Source organism: Excalfactoria chinensis, chromosome 13 (assembly GCF_039878825.1).
Source record: "Excalfactoria chinensis isolate bCotChi1 chromosome 13, bCotChi1.hap2, whole genome shotgun sequence".
In the NCBI taxonomy this organism is placed as follows: domain Eukaryota; kingdom Metazoa; phylum Chordata; class Aves; order Galliformes; family Phasianidae; genus Excalfactoria; species Excalfactoria chinensis.
The window spans coordinates 15,099,400-15,121,600 of NC_092837.1; the positions used below are offsets into that span (position 1 = coordinate 15,099,400).

General features: G+C 51.4%; 2 protein-coding genes across 3 annotated transcripts; one reads left to right on the forward strand and one right to left on the reverse strand.

The window, feature by feature from the left end:
• Position 1: 1 nt before the first annotated feature.
• Positions 2–7,983, reverse strand: RELL2 (RELT like 2). 2 transcript variants are annotated; one of them, XM_072347897.1, is made up of 8 exons: positions 7,313–7,983; positions 6,652–6,865; positions 5,882–5,947; positions 5,739–5,805; positions 5,439–5,627; positions 1,467–1,947; positions 703–745; positions 2–489 (listed from the first exon to the last, which is right to left on the reverse strand). In XM_072347897.1, exons 2-7 carry the CDS (start codon positions 6,857–6,859, stop codon positions 704–706), a joined length of 1,053 nt encoding a protein of 350 aa, XP_072203998.1. In that variant the 5' UTR covers positions 6,860–6,865; positions 7,313–7,983; the 3' UTR covers positions 2–489; position 703. The 2 variants fall into 2 exon arrangements, with proteins under 2 accessions (XP_072203998.1, XP_072204000.1); XM_072347899.1 differs by having other exon boundaries at positions 4–489; positions 665–745; positions 7,313–7,605.
• A 1,121-nt stretch (positions 7,984–9,104) lies between these two features.
• HDAC3 (histone deacetylase 3) lies at positions 9,105–21,602 on the forward strand. Its single transcript, XM_072347896.1, has 15 exons — positions 9,105–9,242; positions 9,420–9,502; positions 13,244–13,386; positions 14,426–14,507; positions 15,648–15,704; positions 15,798–15,853; positions 17,648–17,781; positions 18,036–18,116; positions 18,195–18,268; positions 18,508–18,572; positions 18,893–18,982; positions 19,104–19,162; positions 19,568–19,647; positions 20,031–20,188; positions 20,403–21,602. The coding sequence occupies exons 1-15, from the start codon at positions 9,188–9,190 to the stop codon at positions 20,470–20,472; spliced, it is 1,287 nt and encodes a 428-aa protein (XP_072203997.1). The 5' UTR covers positions 9,105–9,187; the 3' UTR covers positions 20,473–21,602.
• The last annotated feature ends 599 nt before the right edge of the window (positions 21,603–22,201 follow it).

A 22,201-nucleotide genomic window follows, 5' to 3' on the forward strand; every position in this document is an offset into this window, starting at 1 on the left:
ACCACCGTGTTCAGCAGCTTTAATGGTTTTAGCTCATCTATTTACAGTGCGGTTCAACACCAAAGCTCTCCCTGCAGCAGGGCAGGGCAGGAGGCTCTGTTTCCATCAGCGCCCCCGGGGGCTGTGTGGTCCCACCCCATTGGCACCATGGGCATTGTGCTGGTGCTCAGTGGCACCACTGGGGCTGTGCTCTGCAGTGAATTCAGGGTCAGGGAGCTCAAGGCGGTGCCCCTGCCCATCCCTGCAGCATCCTTCCTTGGGGTGTCGGGCATGGGCAGCAGCAGGGTGGTGGGTGCAGTGCGGGAAGTTGGGTAACTATTGCTGATGGGATGAGGTCTGTAATGTCCGTGCGTCGCTCTGGCCATGCCAAGTTGCTCACCCAGGCTGGAGCTGGGGCCAGCTGCCCCCCCACAGCTGAGCCTCTAGTCCTGTGTGGGGCCAGGGGCCCTGTGCCTGCTGTCAGCCACCAGGGCCAGGAGTGGAGAGGAGCTGTGGGGAGAGAGAAGTGGGATGGGGCTTGGCCATTGGCGCATCTGGAGTAGCCCTGTTTCATCCACATCTCCTGATCCTGGGTACCAACCCCCTGGAAGAGCTATATGGGCTGTCTGCAGCCAAAAGTTGGCAAGGTGGGCTGTGATTGCTTGTGGCTTCCCCCCCTGCCCACCTCTGGATGTGGCCCCAGGACTGGAGACGAGCACTCACATCACACAGTGGCTCCTCGGTCGTGCACCACAGCACTGGGCTCCTATGGAGGGAAAAGAGATGCAGGCATCATGCAGCCCATGGCCACAGCAGTGACTCTTGGAGGTGGAGTCAGCACCACTGACTTACAGCCCAGTCCCCCCTGACCATACCAGCCGTCATGGTGGCCCCAGCAGAGACCCAGGAGATGAGGTAACTGCTGACTGGCTCCAGGGCTTGGGGGCAAACATATCAGGGATGTCCTATCACCATTCTCCCTGGTGGAGCAGCCCAAGGGCTGGGTGTGTAGCTGTGCCCAGGGCTGTCTGTGCTCCTCCTGTCTCATGTCTCATCCCACCACGCAGTTGTAGGGCTGGGGTATGCAACCTATTTTTTATCTCTTTCCCAGCTCTCCTCAGAGAGCCAAAGGGAGAAGCCTGGCACAGGAATTTCAAACTGAAAAGGTGTCAATTTAGACTAGATGTAAAGAAGTTTGTCACTATTAGGGTGGTGTGATGCTGGAACAGGCTGCCTGGGGAAGTAGGACCCATCATGGGAAGTGCTCAAAGTTGGGTTAGACAGGGCTTTGAGCAATCTGATCTGATGTCTCTGGCCAGGGCAGGGGGTGAACTCAGTGATCTTTAAACGTCCCTTCCAATCCCAAACATTCTGTCATTGCATGTTTGGCAGCACCCTGGGACCTTAGTTGGGTGCCGCACCACAATGCCTCAGCACCTCCAACCCAGAAGACCATGCAGGGACAAGAAGGAGGAAGAGGAACCCACCTGCTGCCCCACATTCTCTGTTCCAGGCTGCCTCCGGCCGCTGTCTTCTCTCCCCATCTCATCCGGCACTTCATGGAGGCTCAGGCTCCCGTGAATATCCGACACCTCATCTGCTGACCCCAGTCCAGCCTCCTCCTGCCCCAGCTGCCCTGGGATGCTGGGACTTGACCCTCCCAGGACCCGGCGGCTCAGCAGCCTCCGCTGTCGACTGGTGCTCCCAGGAGAGCTGCCCACTGCATTGCCAGGCACTGGGGTGCCGGTGCGGCTCTGCTCCGTGCCCTTGCTGCCCTGTGTCCCCTCCTGCACAGCCCCATTCTCCAGGCTACGCATGGGGACAGTCCCATTGTGAGCCTGTTCCCGCTGGAACCGCTCACTGCTGTGCTCCAGCTCCTCCGTGCTTGGCTCCTTGCTGCCATCAGGCTGGGCACCATCCTGCTGCTCATGGAAAGCCGGCTTCTTCCCGATGTGCGTGACGCGGAACCTGCAGTAGGGTGACCAGGTCAGAAGCTCTTCTCTTCCTGCTCCCACTGTTTCCTTCCCATTGTTATTTCCAGCTTCCCTTTAGTTGGCAGCCTCTCTCCTTTGTTGGAGGATCTCTACCCCTCATACTCCTTCAACACCACTGACGCCCACCCCAGCCATGCCCCATTGACCTGATCCCATATTTCCCTCATTTTTTTGAAGAAAATACACCCAGTACAAAGTGCTGCAGAGAGAAAGAGAAAAAACCCAATCCAGATGTGGACTGGTGCAGGCCAGGCTGGTCTGTCCTCCCCACGGTGGGATGGGGATGGGTCTCTATTCTATGAAATGCCCTGAGATGCAGCTTGGCCAAAACAGGGCTTGAGGAGGGACTCAAGTGTGGATTTGGGGGGTATACAGTAAGTGGGCTGAGGCCAGGGAGGAAGGAATGCTCTAAACAATGAAGGTACTACCAGCCATGGGGATGTTACTAACCATGAGGATGCTACTGACCGTGAGGACTCTACTGACCATAAGGACGCTACTAACCATGGGGACTCTATCAACCATGAGAACATTACACCTGGTGGCTGTCCACTGTTCAGAAAGCAAAAACCAGAAATCTCAGCAGGCAGAGGGAAGACAAGGTTTTGCAGGGTGAGCAGCATTGAAGCAGAGGAATCAGAAGCCAAGAGGAACTGCTTGGCTAAAAGCCACCAGAGCACACTTTGCACAGTCCTCTGGGACAAGGGATGGTGTCTAGGTGTCACCAAGCCTCCACCGTGCACCAGGAACAGCTCAGAGCTCCAGGACAGGAAGGAGAGCTACCACAAAGTTGACCTGACACCCACAATGGGTGAGTCCATAATTGGAGGTGATTGTAATGTTTTGGTTGGGGAGAAGGGAGAAGCCAGGGAACTACCACAACCTTGGAATGTGGGAGGGGTTTTGCGTAGACAAAGTGTAAGAGTCTAAAGTGAGCTGGTTGCGACCAACGCTCTGATTCTGCCTTGCAAGCATTATGAGCCCTTGCTGGCCCAGCAGACAGGAAATCTGCAGAGTGAGTGGGTGTCCAGTGGTCGAGGAACATTGGATTCATCACAGGGACATGACGGCCCACAGCCACCATTGCTGTACGAGTCACACGTGGAGCAACCGCAAAAAGACTGGGCTCTGCTGAGCTCAACTGTGAGTCAGCCAGGGAAAATGCAAGTTCAGCTCAAGCACTGCTCAGAGAAGCATAAGACCTATAAGCTGAGAGAACGGCCATCTCAAAGAGAGGAGCTGAGAACACAGGTCTGTGCTCCAGATGAGATGTCAGAGGTGAAGGAGCAAAGACCACCTCCAGACTGAATGGTCCCAGAAGTCGAACAAGGATGGATTGGTCAGCAAGGAGAGAGCAGCAGTGAGGAATGGGACTTCAGAAAGGTATTCAGGATCGTAGCTCTTAAATTCTCTTCAAACACAGGGGAGCTCCAGACAGAGACAGGGCAGGTTCTAAGCGGATCATCAGAGCACTGAGTGTCCAAAATGATAAGCTTATGTCTATGGGGTAGACACTACAGAGTCTTCAGCATCACAGCTCAAAATGGTGCTCATAACTGGAAAGCCAAGGAGATGCATCCTGAGAACTGCTGGGTCAAACCAAGCAGCATCAGATGTGACCTTCCATCCAGAGATTTGGAGATGAAGAACCAGCACTGTGATACAAGACCAACAAATGCTCCAGTCCCAAGGAGAGCCTGGGAGGAGGCACAAAGGACAACATCATTTCTTGGTAATGTCTTTGAGCAATGTCAGCCTGAAAGAGCCAGGAAAGGACTCTGAGAAGCTGGAGGGGACTCAAGAGATAACGTAAGAAACCTTTGGATCATGAGGCAGGAGTGCTTTGGCTGTCTGCCTAGGCAGCATGGCTGGGACACTTGGTTCAATAGGACACAGTGTGCTGCGGCTGAGCAAGCCTGGGATGAGAGCTCTGTGGGTCGATGAGCTCTGCCATTCTTTGATGGGGCTGCCCAGCAGCATGGTAGATGTGACAAAGGTGAAAGGAGAATACAGCACACATAGCCCCGATTACCTCAGAATTACAAGGATTATTTAGGTGGGAAAGGCCTTCAGATGGTCTCCAGTCCCTCCCCACCCCCATAACTGGGCTAATTCCCACCCTCATTCTGGTTGCTCCAGGTAGGTTTTGGAAGCTCTCCTGAACATTCACCTCCCTGCTCCTACAGGCTCTGTCCCAGGGTAAAATATTTTCTTTTCATGCCTCATCCATGTTTCTCTTGTTGCAATTTCTGGCTGTTGCCTCCTCCCCTTCCAGCGTGCATCTCTGGGAAGAGACCAGCTCCATCTTCACTTCAACTCCCCCCACCCCTTTGAGTAGTTTTAAGGAGCAATTAGATCCCCCCAGAGACCTCATCAGTCCAAACAAACCCCATTCTCTCAGTAGCTCCTCATGGGCCACGTGCTCCAGCCCTGGACAGCTGTGGTGGACCTACGCTAACCTTGCAGTTGGACCTCATACCAAGGAGATTCAGGAAGTGAGAACTTAAAATATAACCTCGGAAACACCTTATGTGACATGAGAACCTAACAAGGATAAGGACAGAACATCAGAATGTGAGGAAAGCTGCAGTTAAGGACAGAGACCAACTTCTTTATGCATTCAGAGGTGAGTGAGAGGAGACTGAGAAGAGCACGGATGGAGGACACAGAGGAAAGATGGAGCTGGGCTCTGGCCAGGGAATGAGATTAGCCATAAATATGTGACTGTACAGAGGTCTGGCTTACCAGCCACCAGCCCAAAACCCAGACCAGCTGACAGCAGGGGCACCAGCTCCCCACGAAGCCCCCAGTTCCCCTCCCTTCTGAGACTCTTGGCTCTAACAGTGGAAAACCCACAACCCTGGTGCTCAATCTGGCTGAACATCAACAGAACTCTTCTGCTGGGGAATAGGGCAGCCTGGGCAGGGTCACAGATTGCATTGGGTTACTCACAGCGTGGAGACCACAGGTAGCTGATGAAGTCCCTTGAGGTGAGAACAGATAGGGACTGGGAGACTATTTGTGGGATTTGTCAGTACATTCCCCTATTCTTACCTTCCTCCCACAGTATCTAATTACCATAATTATTGCAGGCGAAGACTTGGAACAGAGTAGCCATTCTTTCATTCTGGTGGGAGTAACTCGCAACAGCTGTTCCCCCTCTTCATGAGATCCCTATAACCTGCCCCACAGGAAGGCTGCCCCTACCCTGCTGTAGGCTTAGAAGGGATGTGGGTTTGGTGCTGCCCTGCTCTGAGCCAGCAGGACAACCACCTTAGCCTGAGTCACCAAAGGGAGGAGGAGGGAGGAAACCCGTGTGTCACAGCCACACACCATGGGAATTTCGAGGTGTGAGAGGACACAACAGCAGGGCCAACCTGGGGCATGAGATGGGGAAGAGCACGGGGCAAGTGGACAAGGGGGACAGAGAAGACTTTGTGGAGCAGTGCTCCATCTGAGCAGTACCTGCCCACTGAGAAGACAGTGGTCTCTCCGGGGTGCATCCGGCCTTTGCCATCCTTGGACCGCCCCTGACGGTGCAGTGGGTGCCTCCTCCTTTTGCTGCAGTGGATGCAGGGGGCTTGCGTGGAGCCCAGGTGCACTGTATGGTGGTGAGGGGGGCCTCCATCCTGGCTGTTACGGTGGGGACAAAGGCTACAAGAGGAAAAGGACATGACAGGTCAGAGCCTCAGCACTGAGGTGATGCATGATGGTTTCTTTTCCCTGATGCTGGAAGAGCTACAAGCTGGAATAGGTTTCCCTCACCTGGGTATTGGCACTGCGATGTCCCCATCATTGTCCCCCAGCATCTCCTTGAGGGCTTCTGCATTTGCTGAAGAGAGAGGAAAAAGGGATTGTGTCAGCCAAAGCGACTGGCAAGACTGTGAGCCAGCAAAGGAAACACTCACCTTCATTCTGGATGATGCATCTCACGATCTTCTCCACTGTGTCCTCATTTAGCTCCTCCTCTTCATCTGAAAGGAGAAATGTTGGCACTTGAGGGGTGGGATTGGGTCAACCTTACAGCTCCTGGGTGTTGCAAGGCTAAAGGTCTCCAAGGGTAAATGGGACAAGTTCAAATACGAGAAACCTGAGGAGGGCTTGTTAAATACATAGAAACCATCTCCAATGGAGGAAGTCCCAGAGTTATGGTTTTTGAAGCTTAAAAGAGCACGCTGGAGAAATATGGCTGCATATCTGCCCTGTTTTGATACCTATTCCCAGCACCCATCATAACATGCTTTGGCCATTTGGGGGGACAGGAGTCCTGGCTGGGGTCCTTAGCCCAACCTGCAGGGTTGGCTGTTCCTGTGAGCAGGTCCAAGCTGGCAGGGAGCTGCCCTGGGGAGCACAGTCAGGGGCTGCTGCCGTGCTTCTAGAAGCCCACAGGGACTTTCCCAGGGTTGTGGCATCTCCAGCAGTCAGCATCAACCTGGAAACTTCAGACACCATCCATGTGCAGCCAAGTCAAGCAGCTTACTGGGACCAAGCTCTGCCTTGAACCCACACTCTTACACCCATACACTGCTGTCTGTGATGGGGACAGCCCCATGGAAGCAGGGCTGATTCCCTGCCCCATCACACCATGCATCCTTCAGCCAGCCCAGCTCACACCCAAAGGCTGTGGTTGAGGAGTCCCAAAGGGCAGCAGCGGAGCCCCCCAAGCCCCTGTACTCACTGGCCTGGAGTTCTGCCAGCACATCCTTGTTATCTGGGTCAAGCTCATCCCGGAATGTCCTGCACCGGTAGCCCTTCTTCTTCAGGACATGGCAGATGAGGAAGCCTACCAGCCCCATGATGAAGAAGACCAAGACGAGGAGAAAGACCATGTACAGGCTGTGCTGGGAGTCGGACTCCCCATCTTCGCTGCTGCTCTGGTCGGACATGCGGATCTAGGAGAAGGGGGGAAAGCAGCTTGGAGACCCCCAGCAGGCTGCCCGCGCCTCTTCCTCCTCCTCTTCTTCCTCAGTCCCATGCTGCCTCCAGGCCCTCTTGGGTCGGACCCGGCTCCCAGCTGGGGATGAAGGCTCAGCCCTGCCATGGCCGGCTCAGCTCTGTTTCCCAAGGACACACCGCAGCCGCTGAAGCATCCCAAGGGCAGCAAAAGCAGCGGGGGCCCCTCTGCATCCCCCCCACCGCACACAGCAGCCCAAGGACACCGGCCCCCCGGCATCACTCTGCAGAGCCCCCCGCCCTCCCCCCCCTCCCGTGACTCACGGCGGGCGGAGGACCGAGCGACCGCCAGCTCCCGCATCATCCCCGCAATCCCCGGAGCCAGTTCGCTCCGCCGCCCGCTTTCCCATCCCCATCCGCGGTGCGGTGCGTGGCTGCGGCGGTACCTGGGCCTGCGGTGCTCCGCAGCGCTGTCCCCGTCACCTTCACCTGCCTCCTAGCAACCCCGCATCCCCGCGTCTCTGGACCGCCGCGAGCATCCTCCGCTGCCCCGGCTTCCTCGGGAAGAAGCCCGGCGGCTTCTGCCTGTCGAGACGACCGCTGCCAACCTGCTCGTCCTCAGCTTGAGATCTCCGGAACGCCCGCGGTGGGGGATGGCTGCAGGCAGGCTCAGGGAAATGCTGCTGGCAGCTGCAGCGCGGGGCAAGCGGCAGCAGCGGGTGCTGGCACGCTGCTCCCTGCCACAACACCCCCCTTCCCGGGCAGCTTTTGGAGCAGTAAAGAGCCGGCTGGAAGGGGTCTGGGCACAGAGAGAGGTGTATTTTCCTGCAATTATAGAAGTATTGCAAAGGAGCCCCTGTGGATCCAGCAGCCCATGTTAGCACAAACAGCTTCTCTTCTTCCCCAAAATATCCAAGCTGTTCAACATTCCAGTGCCACAACCTCCCTCTCTGCCCTCAGTCTGGGAGGTTTCACCCCAAGTCTTTTCTGCTGCAAATGACACCTCTGAATCCTGCACCCAAAAGCCACACAGCGCCCTTGTGAGCCCTGGTGACACCAGCCCCATCCCACCACCACCACTGAGTCTCCATGTGCAGCTGAGCCCATGGGGATGTATGCAGGCAGGTGACTCACAGCCCTCAGTTGTACCACCACCAGATCTCCCTTTCCCATCCAGAAGTGGCCATAGGAGACCTGGCAGTGGCTGCAAAGAGCCACAGACCATCCTGCATCCCGTGACTTGAGAAGGTCACCAAGTCACCAGTGCCACCCTTCTGTCTGCTGTCCCAGGAAGGAATGGAAGCACAACAGCCCTGGCAAGGGGAGACAATGGGCATGATGAGGCCAGGATGGCTGCTTGAGAGAGCTCCTGATCTCAGCTCAACACACTGCAACAACATACAGCATTGCACAGCCTGCTGACTGGGACATTAAAAGCGGTTTGCTCTTTGCTTCTTCAAAGTGCACCTTGTAGGTCCAGGGTTTTCCTGAGCCTTAGGATGAGGCTGATTCCCATCTGTTCCCATGCCCACACCGTCCTTCACAATAAATCCCTTTCTGTTCCCTGGTGCTTCCGCCCACCCAGTGCATTTCTGCATAGCAGTCCAAGCAGGGGTTGCAATCAGTCCTGGTCACGCCATCCCCTTTCCCATGCCCAGGGGAACCCCTGATGGGAGGAGCTGAAAGCAGGCAAGGAGCAGACAAGGAGCGAGCTCTGCTCCTGCCAGGCACCTCACAGGGGTATCCCATCCCACGGAGTTTCTCCCCCCATCCTTCTTTCCTTCCATCACCACTTATGGGGCACTACGGGGCCATGGTGTGCTGGCTCTGGCCCCAGGATTCCCTTGGACCTGCATCCCCACAGAGCCCCAAACTCAAGTCTTTATCCCCATAGGGATACCCCCTGGTGTCCTCATCCCCATGGAGCCTCCTGTCCCCAGCCCTATGGAGCTGCATCACTGTGGCTGTGCATCCCAATGGGCTCCATCCACACAGAACTCCATTCCAGCAGATCTGTATCCCCGGAGGGCTGCACCCTTCATCCTTACATGGTTCATTCAGACACCTTGGAGGCTTCGGGCCCCCTTGTAACACTGTTCTGCCCCAACCATGGCCCGGGGTACCTGCGAGCACGTGGGTGCAGCCGGGCTGCGTGCAGTGGGCGGAGCTACCACAAAGCCCCGCCTCCATAGCGCACCAGCCCCGCCCCTTGCCTTCCACTTCTCGCGAGAGTTGACGCTCAGACGAGCGCCGACGGGCGGTGCGGTCGCGGAGTGATGACGTAGAAGGGGGCGCGGAGAGGTGGTGGCGGCCTGTTCGCTATGGCGAAGACCGTGGCCTATTTCTACGACCCGGACGTCGGCAATTTCCACTACGGTGCGGAGCTGGGGTCGGGCTGGGTGGGCAGCGGGATGCTTTGGTCCCGCTGCCGGCTCGTGGTGGGGGCTGCAGAGCGGTACCTGTCCGCGGGAGCGGCCTATGCCGCACTCGGGCCTATTGGTGCTCCGTGCCTCCCCTAACCCCCCCCCCCCATTGTGGCTTCCTTCGTTCCAGGAGCCGGGCACCCCATGAAGCCGCACCGCCTGGCGCTCACACACAGCCTGGTGCTGCACTACGGCCTCTACAAGAAGATGATCGTAAGCATCGCACCCCGGGGGGGGCTGGGGGACGCGAGGGTGGGCTGTGGGACCGCCAGGCACGGAGCTGAGCTGCTAAGCCCGATTCCCAAGTACCGGCCCCAGTCGCTGTCAATGCAGAGGCTTGACCCGCATTGCTGAGTTCTCCATTCTAAAGTCCCATTGGCCTTTCTCGTGCCCTTCAGCTCCATACCCAGCAGGTAACAGCCTGCTCACAGGTGTGGCTATAGGTCTAGGCCTGCTGAGGCCCCCTAGTGCCTGCCTGAGCTGTGAGGGCATGCTGTCACAGCTGGCTGGCAGTGCTGAGCTGTGTCTAGCTAGCGCTAATGGGTGTCAAACTAATGGGCCTGGAGCTGCCTCTGGGCAGAACCTGTAATCAGCGTGGGCTGTGTGTTATCGTAAGCTGATAGGAAAACAGCCCTCTGGAGGCTGATGGGTCCATCTTAGTGCCTGAATGGAGTTTGTTCATCCTATTTCATGCTTCGTACATGTCTTCAACATCCTCACTACCCAGCCAGTTCGCTCAGCATGGTCCAACATGTTACTGATGTTATGATTGGGGAGATGCTTTTTCTCCTGAATGCTGAACTATGTAATCCTGTTAAAACACAGCCATCGTTTAGCGATGATCAAAAAGAAAGCTACTGTTTTCTTATATTCCAAGTATGAGACGAAAGGAATCTCACCACAAATGCGTGGTACCCAGATGGTGAGATACTTTCTTTCACTTGGCCTAAGGGGCTCTGAGCTCAGCCCCTCTCCTGTGAATCCTTGTTCACTTTGCTGTCTGTTCTCTAGTACAGAGCAAAGAAAGCTCTGCAGTATGGGGTGCTGTGTCTCACCGTACAGGAGCGAGGCAGGGGTGCTGAGAAGCATCTGCGTGCTTCTGAGATGGCTGCTGCACATTTCAACCTGCAGAATACTTTGTGCTGCTGAATGCGTTGGGGCTGCTTCCTTTGTTCTTAGCTAGCTTATTGGCACCTCAGTTCTGAGGGATGGTATCTGAACTGTTTTGGCTGCTGAGGGATTCGATTCCTGTGCCAAGTGGCGCAGTTCCAGGTCACAGTGTCTGATTCACAACCCGGGTCTGGCTGCTCCTTGTCCCCAGAGCTTTGTGTGCCCTGGGGAAAGGCTGCTCCCCAGGAGGCTGTATGCTTCAGCTCCATGCCTTTCCGGTTGTGTGTGTGTGTATATCTGTATGTGTATGTACTTGCTTGTGTCCATGTACGTACAGGGTGTCCTCTTGTGGGTGTTACCTCTTTAAAAAGACTGAAAAGCACTTCTGTCACAGGCATCATCGCACATAGCACAGAAGGGATAAACCATTGCTTTAAGTTGTGGGGATGCTGCTGCTGCTGTCTCTTCCTTTGTGTGCTCACACACCCCATCTGCATTCCTCTGGCCCGTTGCAGTTAGGCCATGCTCTCTGTGACGCTCCAAACCAGCAGCTTCCCTGTAACTGGTGTCTGAACTCAGTGACCAGGAGATTATGCTGATGCAAGTGCACATTCCTCTGACAGCTTTGTGCAAATAACAGTCATTCCAGCTAGGCCAGGAACCTCCACACTGCTGACAGCTCCCCAGCCTTCTTCTTCCCCAGCATTAAAGCTGTCACTGCACTTACAAGGATCTGACTAGGAGTTTGGTGGTGATAGCAGAGAAAGCCTGTCCTCAAAGGACACTTGTTCAAGCACATAGGAGTCAGGTGATACTTAAACCAGGTCTGTGTTATTGTGAGCACAGGAGAGCAGTAGTGTTGATTCTGGCACATCTTGCTCTGGCGTGTTGTTTGCAGGACAAGGTGCAAAATTCCTGCAGGCAGTGTAGCCAAGTGTGAGCAGACAAATTAATGCAAGCAGGAAAACTGGATCTCAGCTTCTTTAAAGGTGCCACACCATTTTGACATGATCTTTTAGCACTCTGAGTGCCTGGCATTTGGCGTGGGCTCAAGTTCAAGCTGTTCCGCTGCCAGAGCGCTCTCTGTGGTGAGAGACCTGGGGATTGAGTGGGAGGAAATAGAAAACGAGCTGTCCCAAAATGAACACACGGCATCAATTTTTAAAAAGGAGATGCTAAAATGGGCCGGTGAAACTGCTCCTCGATGCAAGATCTGAAATTAATTCAGAATGCTTGAATGTTAAAAAAGCTCCCTTGTGCATTCAGTTTGACTCCTGCAGTTTGGTGTTTAGTAACATCGCATCCTTAGGATTTTTCACCTGCCATTGTAGGAGCTTTTGCAGGTGTATTAATCGGCAGCTACTGAGATTTGAGCCCTCTGCAGGGTCCATCCTCATGCTGGTTTATTCTGGCTTCTTTGGCCAGTCGCTGGGAAGCCAATCCTTGCTTGGCACAGTGATGGAATGCAGGCTGTAGGGGATGTTCTGTCCCCTTTAATATCAGCTCTCTCTTCCCAGTGGAACTCCTGGTCCTCACCACCCACCCTGCCATGTCTGCCTTTCCCTTCCTTTGATTTTCTTGTCCCGGTCTCCTGCCCCAGCAGAGCTTGCTCTTTTTTCTCCTTCCATCCTCTGAGGCTTCTTCTCTGCCTTGATTTAGCAGGGGGTTGTTGGAGTTAGGGTACTGTGGTTAAGGCTGTGGTTGAACTTGATGATCTTTTAGGTCTTTTCCAACCTGAGTGATTCTGTGCTTCTCTGCTTTTCTGCTGTGTGTTCCTGCTGCCTTTCCTGTGCTGCATCTGGAAGCTGCTGGATCCTGTGGGAGCCAATGGAACTCAGTCACTCAGCAAAACTAGGAGAGCTTTGTGCTGAGCTGGCTGAGCGAGGGGCTGAGTGCCAGGCATGCTCAGGGAGGTGCCTGAGGTTGTGGCTGCAGTGAGTGAAGGGCAAGAGGAGGGGGGAAGGAGGCAGCTTTCCCCTTTTACCAACAGCAAGAAGGTCTGGAAGCTTTTGATGTTGTCTTTTTTGTTGTTTTACCTCTGAAAAGTATCCAGGGTCCTGCCTGGCCCAAGGAAGGTGTGCTGTGTGAGCTGCCCCAGCATCTTCTCCCTCTGGAGAGTATGCTTTCATTAAGTCAAGGTTTGAAAGATGGTAGATTTTCTTACTGCTTTCAGTGTGGCTTTAATTTCCCCTTTTTGGGTATGTGGTGTTGATATTTTTTAACTTCCTGTTTATTGAGGTATGCGTGTTAAGTGCCAAACTGGCAAATGTGTGTTGTCATGAGAACTTTAGTTCGAATCCATCCGGCCCCGTGACTGTTTTTAGCTGACTTTCCAAAGGAAACAAAGCTTTTGCAAATGTTCCATCTGCCTAAGAACCTTCTTCAAATGAATTTGTGAACTTACCAGCCCCCGGAGGCAGCTCTGATGGAGGGATGGAAACCTCCATTACATCAGGATGTCGTGACTGGTGAGGCAGTAGTTAGTGCTCCCCGTGAGGACAGAGCTGAAGTTTGGATTTGGCTGCTTTTTTTTTGTTGCCTTGCCATTTGTCCAACCAAAGGGTGGGGGATAGTGATGGAATAAAGGGATCAGAGAGCATATAGGAGAAGCTGCAGTTATTATGAAGGGCAAGAGTTGCAGTTATGGCTAAAAGATAGGAATCAGTTGGGAAACAGGCTCTATGGAACAATTTCTTGCATGTCAATGAACGTGAATATCAGGAAGCCAGTGTACTGGAACACTTTTAGATACACTTTGTGTGAATCATTTGTCAGCCTGAGGTTTCTTACAGTCAAAGCAAACACAGCTTTGGACAGGATGTAAGTCTTGTCTTTCTCTTGAAGGTTTTCAAGCCATACCAGGCATCGCAGCACGACATGTGCAGATTCCACTCCGAGGACTACATAGACTTCCTGCAGAGAGTGAGTCCCAACAACATGCAGGGCTTCACCAAAAGCCTCAATGCCTTCAATGTGGGCGATGACTGGTGAGTGCTCTGTGCTTCCTATGAGCCTGGGGGTGGAAATGCTGCTGTGACCCTGCACTGTTTGTGTCTGGAGAACTATTGTAGTGTGTTCTGGTTCTTAGTTTTTAAGCAGAATGAGGTGCACGCCCCTCTTGAGCATAGCAGATTATTGGAACCTCCTCAATTCCTTCCCCTTCTCTTCATATCTTATCATCCTCCTTTTTAGAACTGAGGTAGAACTGAGGAAAGTTTAATGCTTCTGTATTCACACGAGAGCTTGTTATGAATATTCAGTTCCAGTCTTTCACATTCGTGAGAGGCAAACCTTGACAGAAGTGTGTAGAAGGGCTGTATGTGACCGAGGAGGTGCACAGTATGCCTTGTCTGAGGAAAGTAATGGCTGTCAGAGAATAAGACTGTACTTTTCTATTCTTTGGAAGGGAGACTGTAAGTACTAACGTGAGAGGAGTGACATTAGATAGAGAACAGTGTTATCCCAATAAGGTATTGGGATAGCCAGGTTTTTGATATTTAGATTGGGAATCAGAAGGCTGTTCTGTAACATTACTTTGATCAGAAACCACTTACAAGAATGCAGGGAGAAAATAAAAGTCTCTAAGCTATTATTTGTCCATGGATTATATTTGTGATGTGATGCCTGTGAGTTAGTGGCACATGGGCACCACATCTTCTGTTTCTATACCCTTTTAGAGATCCTGGTGCATTTATTGGCTCTGCATGGTGGGTTTGATCCTCCCTCAGCTCTGCCCTAAGAGCGGCATTCACATCCAGTTATTGTATATTGCATCCTGTGTTGTGAGCTGGGAAGGGGAATGGGCAGGGTCTTATCAATGCTGATAAAAGAAGATAGCATGGGGCAGACCTGTACTCCTTCCTAAGTCATGTCCCAGCTCTGGGCACACATTAGCAGGGCTGCAGGGTGGATGCTGGTGTGTGTTGTGTCAGAGGAGAGCTTTCAGGCCTGGCTTTGCTTGGAAGATGTGTGGAGGAATGAGAAGATGTTCCTTGTTTGAATCATGACTTCTTTTTTCTTTTTCAGCCCAGTGTTTCCAGGGCTCTTTGAGTTTTGCTCTCGCTACACTGGGGCCTCCTTGCAGGGAGCAACGCAGCTGAACAACAAGGTAACTGAGCTGATGGGCTTGTCTTTGAAACACTGGTAGGAAACAACTGGCTATCAGTTCAAGGACGTGAATGTGTTTAGTATAATAATGTAGCAAGCTCTGCTTTTTTGCAGTGGAAATTCTTCCCACTATATGACTGTGAAGGTTAAGACCATTCCTGTGTCATTACAATGACAAAATTATAAACTCATTTAACTTGGAAGAGGCTTCTGAGATTATCAAGTCCAACCATCCACCTAACAATGCAAGTCTACCACTAAACTGTATCCCTAAGCTCCACATCCACAAGTCTTTTCAGTACCTCTAGGTATGGAAACTCCCCTGCCTCCCAGGGCAGCCTGCTCCCATACCTGACCACCCTTTCTGTGAATAAACTCTTCCTGATACCAATCTAAACCTCCCCTGGTGCAACTTGAGGCTGTTGCATCACGTCCTATCATTTGTCACCTGAGAAAAGAGACCGTTATCTCCTTGCTGCCTCCTCTTTTCAAGTAGCTGTATAGAGTGATGAGGTCTGTCCCAAACATCCTCTTCTCCTGGCTGATCTGCCCCAGTTCCTTCAGCTGCTCCTCATATGCCATCAGAACCAATCATTTAGCTCTTCAGTCCAGAGAGAGTCACAGCTTGCTAATACTGCACATAGTAAATCCAGAAGTGCTCTCAGCACTGTACAATAAGCTTGTGTTCTTCAAAGAAACTCGCCTGCTGAGAGATGTCCAGAATGCTGCTAGGTGTCTGCTATGGAAATGCATTAAAAATGGGACCACTCAGTAGGTCTGAAGAAGAGGTCTGCTGGGGAGGATATCAAACAAAGGTGTCTTTCAGAGAGAGAATGCTTCTGGGAAAGGTCTAATGAGCATAGCAGGAAAACATGGGAAAAAGCTACATGTGGCAGGTGTTTTGCCTGGTTCTGGATGGAGGGGAGCTGGTCTTTTCTAAATTGAAAGGGGAATGATTAGCACACAGCTAATCTGTTGTTGGTTGAGCTAATGAGCAACTTTGGAAGGGCCTCTATGGGTGAAGCAGTGAGCAGAGAGGTGTGGGCAACAGTGCTGGCCAAAGTCCCTTCTGACTATCATAATGGATGCAGGGTTGATATAACTGTACTGTCTTGTTAAAGTGACTTATCTTTCCTTTCAGATCTGTGATATTGCAATAAACTGGGCAGGGGGCCTACATCATGCCAAGAAGTTTGAGGTAATGAGGTGTATCTGCATCCTCCTTTATGGTATTTGTGCCTGTTCTCTGTTGATCTCGTTCTAATGCTGTCTGGTTTTCTCCGTGTGGCAGGCTTCTGGGTTTTGTTACGTCAACGACATAGTAATTGGCATCCTGGAGCTGCTCAAGTAAGGACGTGGGGCAAGTGCACTGCTGTCTTGGCTGGTGTGTGACTTCCCTCTCTGTGTTGAATCTCTCCCTCATCTGCCTGATGGCTTTTCCTTTCTGGAGTCCAAGAAGGACTCAGTCGCTTGGCCTGATCTCTTCCTTACACACAAGGAGTCTTAAGAATTAGAATATCTGACTCCAACTCTGTTATTCTGCTGCCTAAGTGATCTGGTGAAGCTCACTTCTTTTTCTCCTCATCCATCTGTGAAACAGCCATTTCAGGGTCTCCTGGCTCTCTGCCTTTTTGCCTCAGTGAGTCTTTTGTAGGTAAAAGCAGAGTATGGCTCACAGGAGAGTTGAATGGCTTGCATCTTTCTTGACTTGCTTGACTGGATTAAGAACAGAACTTGGGTAACACATAATGATCAAAGGCTGCTTGCTTTGAATAGAGTCAATTTTTTTCTTCAGAAAACAGTAAAATCAGAACAGAAGGAAGAGGAAAAATCAGAACAGAAGGAAGAAATACCGTACATCCCTTGGATTAGTCAGTGGTGTATTTTTCATGCTCTCAGGTGCCCTGCTTATCACCAAATCTGAGGCAAGATCTTTCAGAATTAAACCAAAAAGGAAAGATTTGAGGGTTCTGGTTGGTTGACTGGAAAATAGTTATATGACTGATGGCAAGCTTGCCCACTTACACAGTCAGACTGATAGGACATACTGGGGCTTCTTATACCTCCTTCCTCTCAGTCAGCCTTCCTTATTTTGAGTTTGGGACCTCAGGTCTTCACTTTTGCATCTGTGCACACCTGTTTTCTTGTCTCACATGAGTCTTGTTGGCTAGAGGTTTCAATTACTCCTCATGGGAGATTATGTTGTGTCCTTATTCTTTTGTTCCACGGTTTTGAAAAAGTCCTTTCCTCCCTTTACACAAAGGCTGTGTCTATGCGGCCCCTTGTTCTCTGCTATCATTTGCCTATAGGATAAAAAAGCAGGGCAATTTTATGACTTTTTGTGTCTCTGGGAGGCTGAGATGAGGTGCTGTTCTGCTAACCAGCATGGCTCAGCGCCATCAACCAGCATGATTAGGTCACTACAGACACACTTAACACTGTGCTTCCAGCAGACAGATGGTGTAAGCCACGCTTTCCTGCTCTCTGTCTCAGTGTTGTCTTGTTTTTTCAGGTCCCTCCTGCTGGGGTTCTGGCATGCATGCCAGATCCACTGCTCTGCAGGGACTGACCAGATGTAGCGTTTCCATAGGAAAAGTTGTGGGAGTTCTCTGCAGCTGAGCAGGCAGTCCTTGAGCTGATAAGCAGAGTGTGGCTTAGTGCCATGTCTCCAGTGTTTGACAGTACCAGTGCTGTCACCTGCATGTCAGCTTTGACCATTACACCAGTTTATTTCCAATGATCTCCCATTCTTCCTCCTCTGTCTTTGTGACCCAGCAGGCTGGTAAATGTCATGCCTGAAATGCCTGTTAGTGTGGCTGTGCCAAAGGGAGCCTTCTAGATCCCAGTGACCCTTTTCCCATTATACCTGAACGTGTGTTCTGACTCTGAAAGCGTTTTGTTCTACAGTCTCTTTCCAGGCTCAGCGGAAGAAAATGCTTTAGTGGGGTGGGTGCTTAAGTTGATGCTGTGTATAAATGTAGCGTAGCTAAGGCTATTTGGTATGAGATAGATGAGATCTTCTGGTGGGTAGGCTTGCAGGGAGACCTCAGTGGTGATTTTCATAGCACTGAGGCATATGGGTAAAGGTGTGGTTGAGCGTATAGCAAACAATAATGCTGCTTTTCCTCCTGTTTCTGTTAGATACCACCCACGTGTTCTGTATATTGATATTGATATCCATCACGGAGATGGTGTGCAGGAAGCTTTCTACTTGACAGACCGTGTCATGACCGTGTCGTTCCATAAATATGGCAACTATTTCTTTCCTGGTACAGGTATGTAGCTTCCTTTGCTGTGTGAACTTGGCCTTGTTTCAGAGTCCTTCAAAAATGCTGCTGGTGTTTAGGGGTCTAAAATGATTATAGAACTACAGGGACAAATGGTGGAAGAAGGGACATGGAGAAGCAGCTAGAGAGGAACAGGACTATAATTCTCTGTAGTAAAGAGATTGTAGCTGGGTTAACAGACCAGATCTGGCCTTCTGACTCCTCTTAGGGCTGTTGTGACTCTTCTGTCTTTCCTTGGCCAGGGGACATGTATGAAGTTGGTGCTGAAAGCGGTCGTTATTATTGTCTCAACGTGCCTCTACGAGATGGTATCGATGACCAAAGTAAGTTGGTGTCCCTTACCCACATGTCCTTTGATCCTTTTCTCCAGAGCCATGACAAACTTGTTTTTCTCCCCAAAGGTTATAAACACCTCTTCCAACCAGTCATTAACCAGGTGGTAGATTACTATCAGCCCACCTGCATCGTATTGCAGGTAAGGAAACAAGCCTTTGTGCACATGCACGTTCTTGTCAGAGGCTGCAGTTCGAAGGGCCATTTCTCAAACATGCTACTTTCTGTTCCTGGTTGGTCAGGGTTGGTGGGACCCATCTGAACTGCTGGCTGGAGTCACCTTTGCTGAATGAAGTTGGCAGAGGGTTAGGGATGCCAATGTGTGTCTGGAAATCAATGCCTATGTAGCCAAAATTTGATTGTTCTTTTTCTCTTCCCCAGTGTGGTGCGGATTCTCTGGGCTGTGACCGTTTGGGCTGCTTTAACCTCAGTATAAGAGGACATGGGTAAGTACAGCAGGGTTGGGACGCAGCAAAAGGACTGCAGATAGTTCTGCATTATAAGACCTGAGCTTTGACTTTGGCCTTCCAGCTGCACCAACTTTATTTGTTTTAAACTGTTGTGTGACAGAGACTCTCAGAATGGGGCTTTGTAGAAAAGCAGTAGTTCACAGAGTAGCACATGGTTCAGGACCTTTGAGTAGAGAAGCCCTGAGCCCCATGTTTGTCACACCAGCTGTGGTGGTGGATGAACACACGGTGAAACTTCGGGCATGTGAACACGTGCTGCAGGTAGCAGCTCTGATGTGTTTCTTTGGGGTTTCTAGGGAGTGTGTGGAGTACGTAAAGAGTTTCAACATCCCCTTACTGGTGCTGGGAGGAGGCGGGTACACAGTCCGCAATGTGGCACGGTGCTGGTGAGTCTTATGGGCGTGTTGTGTATTTGATGAAGCATTTGCTGTGGGCTTTGTCCCTACATGCACCCTGTAGCTTTCTCTGGACTGAGCTCATCTTAATCCGGTTTCTGGGTTTTTTCAGGACTTACGAAACATCGTTGCTTGTAGATGAAGCAATTAGTGAGGAGCTCCCATATAGTGGTAAGTTCACGTTCCCTTGTTTTCCCTATTAATTGAGCTAAAGCAGTTGTATCAACGGAAGACTTAGCACTTAATTCTGTGTTGACCAGAGCCAAAGAGACAGCACTTTCTAACCTTACTTAGTCCTGATTCCCTTCCATCTCCCCTTCATAGGCTTATCTGATGCAGTAAGGAAGTGTCTGCTCAGCATTTTGTTTGGATCACTTCAGTGACTCGAGCATTACTTCTGCTGACTCTCATTTCATGTAATTTTTTGCAGTTGCAGAGTTGTACATCACTGTGGCTTATAGGGTCTGGTTACCTCTAGCAAGGTGGGAGGGTGAGCTCTGCTTCCCTGCAGAGCTGTGCACCTGCTGACTGACTCCCTGTGCCCTCGTGCTTTAACTCTCACTCGTGCCTTCACAGAGTACTTTGAATACTTCGCTCCAGATTTCACTCTTCATCCTGATGTCAGTACGAGGATAGAAAATCAGAACTCCAGGCAGGTGAGTGCCTGCATGTCTGGCCCCAGAACTTTGTGGTAGATGCTCTGTCCTGCAAAAAGAGATGGAGCCCAGGCTAGGAATTGTGGCTGCAAAAAGCTGATAGAGAAAAGCAAACACATTTGCTCTGGCACAACAGAAAGTCTCAAAGGGTCTATAATATTAGTGAACTCTGCTGGATTGCCTTACTGTTTTCTGAGTGCTGGAGCCTCGGTGATTGAATTAACTTTCTCATCTCTTCTGCTCTGCTAAATAGCTTTCTGCACAAAGGCATTTCTCATGGCCACCACACAGACAATGTAGGCAGGCAGTAGGGCTGACTGTTGTGGCTCTGAGCGAAGCATCGATCTGCTGCTGATGATCCCTCTCTGTGTTTTTCTGTATAGTACTTGGATCAGATCAGGCAGACGATATTTGAGAATCTGAAGATGTTGAACCATGCTCCCAGTGTGCAGATCCACGATGTCCCTTCTGACTTGCTGAGCTACGATCGCACAGATGAACCTGACCCAGAGGAAAGAGGCTCTGAGGAAAACTACAGCAGGTACAGCTGTATCAGCTGCATCAGCTCTGATGTTCTGCTGAGATGAGCTTCCCTTTCTGTCCCTGCAGGTTCCTCTCTGTAAATGTGTGGTCTCCTTGTAAAACAGTCCATGTGGTGTGTGGGTGCAGGGCATCTTCTGACCTTTTTGTAGGCATTTTTCTCTGTCAGGGCTCTCCTCACTGATATTGATTGTCTTTTTCCCCCCCCTCCCCAGGCCTGAAGCTGCCAATGAGTTTTATGATGGTGACCACGATAATGACAAAGAGAGTGATGTTGAGATCTGAGGAATCTAGTGGACTCTGAACTCTGGACCATGGGAGGTTGCCATGTTGGACGCTGGTGCAGTTAACTGGGCTGCATGGGAGCCAGTGAGCCCTCCTTTCATATTCGACTGCTTGTGGTGGCAGCAGAAAACAGCACCACCGCAGACTTCTGCTCCCTGCAAGGCAGAGAGCAGTGAAACTTGTTCCTTACTTTCCACCATGCATCACGGTTCCACCTGTCACCATCTGGGAAATGGAAATTGAAGCAGCACTCAGACCCATGCCATGGACTGGCTGGCAGCCACACAGCTGCCTTCTGAACCCACTCAGCTTCTTCAGCTCCCGTGCAGGCTCCTGCCAGAAAGGTGGGAGCTGAAGTGTCTGTGCCTAAAACCTCTGCCTCGTCAGCAGCACACCTGCCACATCCCACCGTCCCCAACCCTCTGCTCAGGTACCCACACGGTTGTCCTCTCAAAGCCTGAGATGAGACTTTGCTTCTTCATATCCTTTCTACCCATCTGCTGCTCCACAGCTCAAGGAAAACCATTCAAGAAGACAAGGCCAGTTCTGGGGTAGGGGTCAGGAGTGTGGTTGGAGCAGGGTGAAAGAATGTATGCAGTGTAGTCTTGTTCCTTTTCCCTGTCCTCAGCTTTGCACTTGCAAATGGGTAACACAACACTTTGCCAAGTTGGACCTAACACCCTTTTTTTTCCTTTTTAATTCTTTGAAAGGTTAAAATCACTGTGAAACAGCCATTCAGTTGCCAAGATCAGCACGCAGTGTGTCCTGCAGCTCTTAACGTAGCTTCCAAGCTGTGTTTTCCAAGTTGACAGGTGTGTTTGCAAGAAGCTTGGGCTGCTCATTGGGAGCAAAAACCACCCCCTCCTGACTGTGCCCCAGAGGTGTCACTGCTCACGGGTGAGGGAGGCTGCTTCCTGCGGGTCCTGTTGTTCTGTCCTCACACAGCAGAGGTTTCCCAGGTTCCAGACTTCGCTGCTCTTTCTCCTGCACTGTCACCTGGTCCTCTCGTGGTTTTGGAGGGTGCTGTTTGGGGAGAGGGGGAGGGGTTCGGCCTCTTACTGTACGTACTGTTCCGTTTGTTTACTGATGTCTTTAAACATTAAATGAAGAGGCGGTATTTTTCTTACCTGATCTGTTTGTCTGTTTAATGCTTGTGCCTTTTTTTGACTCCTGTCTTCCTTGAAGTGTGCACTGCTGCATACAGTGAGCTGGAACGCAGTGAAGGGAGCCCTGGGTTCTGGGCTTGTGGCTGCTCCTGCTTATACATCTGGAACAAGGAGAGCTGACCAGATTGCTGCAGAGTCCATGTAAAAAGCTTGTTTTAAGTGTAAGTTGTTTACATTGCACACTCCATGAGAGGCTGCTCCTCCTGTGTCCTTCAGGCACATCCTTGGGGATTGTCCCCAGAGATGGTTGTACAGACCAAGCTGGACCAAGGTAAGACCTTGTCAGACTCTCACCACCATCACCCTTTTGAGGCCTTTCATGGCACCAGTTCAATAGTCTGTAGGGAAGTCTGCTCTCTGCTTGGGGGGTGAGTCAGGTTGGGATGGATGCACTGCTGTGTGCTAAGAGCAATGTCTCACATCCACCACAGTCCTCCATAGGGCTGCTATTTCCTTACCTCAGTGTTATCTATCCCCATTTTTCCTTTCCACTTTGAATGTGGATGCTGAGCTTCCAGGTTGCTCTGTTATTTTGGAATAAGTGGGGATCGATAGGGAAGAGG